The sequence below is a fragment of the Thamnophis elegans genome, chromosome 1 (genome assembly GCF_009769535.1).
Source record: "Thamnophis elegans isolate rThaEle1 chromosome 1, rThaEle1.pri, whole genome shotgun sequence".
NCBI lineage: Eukaryota > Metazoa > Chordata > Lepidosauria > Squamata > Colubridae > Thamnophis > Thamnophis elegans.
In genome coordinates, this window is record NC_045541.1 from 658,859 (window position 1) to 664,858 (window position 6,000).

Below are 6,000 nucleotides of genomic sequence, written 5' to 3' on the forward strand. Positions count from 1 at the left end.
CCAAAAGAGTTAAGGATAAAAGAATTGTAATATCTACCTGGTAACCTCCCTTAATTACATTTACAACAAATGACAATTCAGAAGGGCTTATCTAAATATCCCCCAATTATCTTAAATGTGTGATATAAGGATGAAAATGAGGATCTGAATACTCCTTAAAAATATGCTGAAAACCATACTTACAAGGTAAATTACTTCAAGTTCTGCAACTTCTATTAAAAAATGAAATAAAAATAATATTAGTCAATGTTAATTTTATTTACCATTTTGTTAAAGATATTTCAGCTTATATTATAATAAGTAGTCAATTATTAACAAAAACCAATGAAACATTTTCTATAGCTCTGCTACACAATATAAAACAATCCATTAAAGACTTAATTTAAAAAGGACAAAAAATTTTAATCAAACAGCAAATCAGTATAATAAGTCATAACAGCATTATACAAAATAAACAGTAACTAAAATAATTAAAGCAGCAAATCATACAAGGTAAAATATAATTGCCATTGTTTACGTTGAGAAGAATAAAAAATATTTCTATATACAGACAAACAGGCCATTAAGGCTTCTTTCCTCGGCCCCCTCTGCCCCCATTCCTAATACTGCCTTTCCTTCCACCAAACAAGCAGATGGGATTCTTTTTTAAGGGCAGCCTGGAACCCCACAGAGCACCGTCCCCAGGTGGCGGATTTTTTGGGGGAGGGGCTACCCAGTATAGCGTTTATTGCTATATGTTGGGTTTGGAAGGAATCAAATACCTTCCATGGACCAACGGCCTGGTGAGTTGCAGCTGGCTCGTCAGTATCGACTGAAAGTGGAGACCTCTTGGTCAGAACGGCTTCAGAAGAACAGCACGCGGTGTGGTGGCAGCCACTTGACAGCATGTACAACGCTGTGTAGAATCAAGGGAAGACTACGGCACTTATAGTTCCCATGACAAATCATGTTAATGGTGCAAACCTAACAATGGCCCCGAGTAGGGAGCCCCTTAAATGGGGCAGGGGTGCTAAGAATCTCCTGGTCCGCTAGAAGAATGATAAACCCAAAACTACAAATTGGAACGTGGAGCCTGAGAAGCCTATATGAATCTGGGAAAACCACAAGACTATTCAAGAAAATGTTCAAATACAATATTTCTATACTGGGAGTGAGTGAAATGCACTGGCCTGAAATAGAATGCGTAGAATGGCAGTGTGTCTCACCTGAACTGCTATTTTCAGGGCTGGACAGGAGCGCCAGTGGGTGTATTGACACCACAATCCTGCGCTTACACATCCCACAAGCTCACAGACACAGAGAGACGATGGGCCGCATGGGAAAAGGAGACTTTCGCAGTGAGATGGACACTGCTAACCTGGAGACACCTGTTGGAAGGGGGGCCAGAAACCGTTCCAAAGTCTGGACTGACCATAAGAATCTGAAGGCTCTTAGGACCCCACGGAAAATATCACCCAACAAGTCCAATGGTCTCAATATTTCAACCACCTCGACTTCGTACTAAAACAAATTCCAGGGCAGAGGAACTTTCTAGCTGATACCCTCTCCCGCATGTCCCAGTACAAATGCGAATGGGAGCAGGTGGTGGACGCCATCATTCCCTCTACCCAACAGCTGCCCAAGTGGCTACCAGACGACAACGCTGTGACCGGCATGACCAACCAGCAGGTGACCTAACCACGAGACTCAAAACTGAACTGCCAGCAGACACTTGGTTCCAAAACAAACCAACACATCTTGACAAAAAGAGATGACCTTGCATGGAAGGGGATGAAACTCTATGGAAACTCCCGGAATCCCTACGCACCCTAATTTCCCAGAGGAGCCATGATGCCAAAACCGTCAGACCACTTTAGATTCCTAAAGACATACACTAAGTCCGGAGGCAGTTCTGGTGGCCCAAAATAAAGAAAGATGTGGACAGTTACATGAAAAGTTGCAACCATCTCCGCCACAATGAAGAGGCAACAAGGAACCCCCCCCCCCTCCAGATTGTTGCAGCCAGTAGCAGAGCCAACAAGGCTGTGGGAGGAGATCACAATGGATTTTGTAGGTAGAGTTGCCGAAAAGTGGCGGAAACATGGTGATTTGAACTGTAATAGACCTGTTCTCCAAACAAGCGCACTTCATACCCTGCAGCGGACTACCCTCAGCTCACAAGCTGGCCAAACTGTTCCTGAAACACATCTACCGCCTGCATGGAGTACCTCGAAGAATTACCTCAGACAGAGCGGTCCAGTTCACGGCTAAGGTCTGGAGGGAGTTCCTGCGGTCGATTGGATCATCCCAGGGCCTTAGCTAAGCTTTTCACCCAAGCACCAATGTGGGGGGCAGGAGGGAACTTTTTTGTTTTTTTTATTTTAATTGAACAAAAACACACAAAAAAAAGAATCATCCTTCAGTACATCTTGTAAAAAGCGTGTCGATTGGTTACAGATAACTTTTATGCACTTCTTCCACAGTCATTACTTATAGTTCATATTAGATTATACATTTTAGTCAAGAATCTCTGTATATCTTACTATCAATGTACCACAATTCTCATTTGAATACAATTATTTGAACATGCTTTTACCTCAAATCATTCATACTTAAAGACACAACCATATAATGGCATTCATTAGCTATTTCAATAACATTACACCTTTATAGCATCTTTAAAGTAAAAGTCAATTAATAAAGTTTCTAAGCCTTCCCCCCCTTTTCTCCAACTCACTGACGTTTTTTTGCTTGTTTTTGGAGGAGCACTCTGCAAGCCCCCTCCCCCCCCCGGCTATTCATGCCTTTTTTGGGGGAGGGGAAACGGGCTTGTTTTCGTGAAAATGAGACTTTTTGGGAGGTTTGCAGAGTGCAAAAAAATTTTTTCCCCTTTTGGAAAGCTCTTTAACTGATTGATGAGAATTACATTGGTGAAATGCTGTGACAGCAGAAACACCTATTTACTGTATTCTCTCTATATATTTCTTTCTCTCTATCCCCCACCTACATACACACTTTCTCTATCCCCCTACCTATCTATTGTATTCTTTCTCTCTATCTCTTTCTATTTCTCTATCTACCTACCTACCTATTTACACACTCTCTCTCTTCCTACCTACCTACTGTATTTCTCTCTTCCTCTCTATCCCTCTATCTACCTACCTACTTCTTTTTTTAATTTGCCTCTTCAAAACCTTGGTGCGTCTTATACTCAGAAAAATACGGTAATAGAAAAGCAACTAATTTAGCTCCGTTCTGAACTGTTAAAGCTGTTGCACATAAAAAACAGGAGCTTTGATCAACTATCAGAGCCATCATTTTGACAGTTTTGCTGTACTGTAGCCTGTCCCCATGAAATGCAAGCATGGAATAAACTGAGCCTGGTTTGTTCTCAGTCTTTTAAGTGGCCACAAACTGCTAGCAAAAGTGTCATTTGCTCACAAGGCAAGGAATGTTTTCCCCTTTTGTATTGAGCATCCAAGAAGGGACAGGAAAGACAAGAAAAAAAAGAAAGGGGGAAAGAGAGCAAGGAAGCAAAAGAAGGAAAGAGGGGGAGGAAGAAGGGAAAGAGGAGACTATAAAGAAAGAGAGTAAGCGGTGTGAGGTAAATCCTGCCTTAGCTCTTGATCACCAGCAGCCCTGCTGCTTTTGCCATCCCCCTCCTCCTGACCTCTCCTGGTGGTCTCCCATCCTATCACTGAGGATGCTTGGGTTACCAAGCTAGCTCACGTAAGGAGAGGGCGTAGGCTTCCCTCTGAACCACATACTTTGCCCTCCTTCACACACCATGGGCACCAGTGGGAACTGGCCATGCCCACCCCGGCCCCCCCAAAGTCAACCACAATGGGGGCCTCATTGAAATTCAGTTTGACACCCCTGTACTAACAGATGACTGAGTGCTGCATGTGTTGCTCTCAACTTAAAGGTATGAGCCATGATTAGAAAAATTATCAGCGTGCGTACAACTGCAAAAGTCAAATTAATCAAAAGCATGCCAAATGCAAACATTCACCTTTCAATAAAAGGTGTTTGTATCATTGAAAGCGCTGTTATGTGTTTTTTTTCAGAGAAAAAACGTTAATCACATATGAGTTGTTTTCTAAACTAAAACTTCCATGTTCTGGTTAAATTGTCGTGTTGGCACTCCAAGATAAATAAGTGGGTTTTGGGTGGTGGTTTGGGGCACTCGATCTCTAAAAGGTTTGCCATCACTATAGGGCATTGCACACCAGAACAACTAGACAAAAGGACAGCTTTCCCCCTCATGCCTTCACTCGGCTAAACAACTAATTCCCACAACACTGTCAAACTATTTAAGTAAGGCTATATTACTACTTTATTCTCATCTTTGATATTAACAATCTCCTTTTCTACTATAACTTTCTTGCTTGTATCTTTATGATTTATATTGTTTTATTTAGTTTCCTAGTATGATGTATGTTGATTGCTTATTTAGTATCCTATGACTATCACTAAGTGTAGTATCTTATGATTTATGATGAATCTATTTTTATGATGATTATGACCATGATTTATCATTTATAGCTTTTTACGTACAATGGAGATTATGCACCAAAGACAAATTCCTTGTGTGTCCAATCACACTTGGCCAATAAAGAATTCTATTCTATTCTAGCATTCAGAAATCATCCAAACTATCCAGTCATAGTGATTACAGTGGAGTAACAGTAAAAATTAATAAAACTACATATTTATAGGAAACATTCCATTACAATACTCAAGCCTATTTACTTTTTCATGTACTATCACCAAATAAACAGCAATATAAATCAAGAAATACGTTAAAGTATTATAAACAACAATCAAGTAAAACAATATCCCAATCAACCAACTGCCAAAGACAGCACAGCGAACAGCCAAAGCAAAGAATCTCTAAAATAACCCCCTTCATCAACACTGAGAGGCAAGCCCCTGGATGATCAATTGACAGCACACTGCACTCCTTACTGATGATGTTACCTAGTTTGGATATGAAACATCTGTAATAAAAACAAGCAAAGCTCAGCGAGTACCAACAACCCCTCAGATAATTATGTGACATTGAAGTTGAATTTATAATAAAAAATGAACAAAACGTAAATAGGGAAGTGCATTATTACCTTTAACAAGCAACTTATCTCTAATTGAGACTCTCCGAGTAGAATCAGGAGTGGAGTTGGAAGTACGGGAAGCCCTTGACACCATCGTCCCGTTTCAGTTTGCTTGCCAACGTTAGCATTAGTGCTCGCGTCAATCTAAAACACAAGAACTAAAATAGAAAAAGTCCATTTTAGTGGTTTTACTTTCCTTTCAAAGGCAACATTCTATACAAACATATTGACAAACTGTTCAGTCCATGGGAATTATTTTTTTCCCATGTTTTAAAACATGACACACTTTTATATTAGTCAACCAATGGCCTATTTAGACCAGGCTTCTCCAGCCCACGGACCGCACGTGGCCCACAAGATCATAAACATAAATAAGAGCCGAAGAGTGGCGCAGTGGTAGGGGTGCAGCACTGCAGGCCACTTCAGCCGACTGCTAGTTCAGCGGTTCAAATCTCACCGGCTCAAGGGTTGACTCAGCCTTCCGTCCTTCCGAGGTGGGTGAAACGAGGACCCGGATTGTTGTTGGGGGCATATATGCTGACTCTCTGTAAACCGCTTAGGAGAGGGCTGAAAGCCCCATGAAGCGCTATATAAGTCTAACTGCTGTTGCTATCATAAACTTTTAACATTATCAGTCTCCGGATACGCTTCAAGGTGCTAGTCGTAACTTATAAAGCCCTTCATGGTATTGGATTCTGGGTACTTGAGAGACAACCTGCTGCCAATTACCTCCCACAGACCCACTAGATCTCACAGGGTTGGCCTCCTCCGGGTGCCATCTACCAGCCAATGTCATCTGGCTACGACCCGGGGGAGGGTCTTCTCTGTGGCAGCTCCGGCCCCTCTGGAATGAACTCCCCGCAGGGATTTGGACCCTCACCTCTCTCCAGGCCTTCCGAAAAGCCGTCAA

General features: G+C 41.8%; 1 protein-coding gene across 1 annotated transcript in view; it reads right to left on the minus strand.

Annotated features, from left to right (window-relative positions):
• UBE2F (ubiquitin conjugating enzyme E2 F (putative)) overlaps positions 1-5,233 on the minus strand; it is a 69,005-nt gene extending 63,772 nt beyond the window's left edge. The window contains 4 exon segments of the mRNA XM_032216531.1: positions 184-195; positions 198-212; positions 5,100-5,169; positions 5,171-5,233. Of these exon segments, the coding sequence (XP_032072422.1) occupies positions 184-195; positions 198-212; positions 5,100-5,169; positions 5,171-5,218 (145 nt within the window). The 5' untranslated portion in view covers positions 5,219-5,233.
• Between the last annotated feature and the right edge of the window lie 767 nt (positions 5,234-6,000).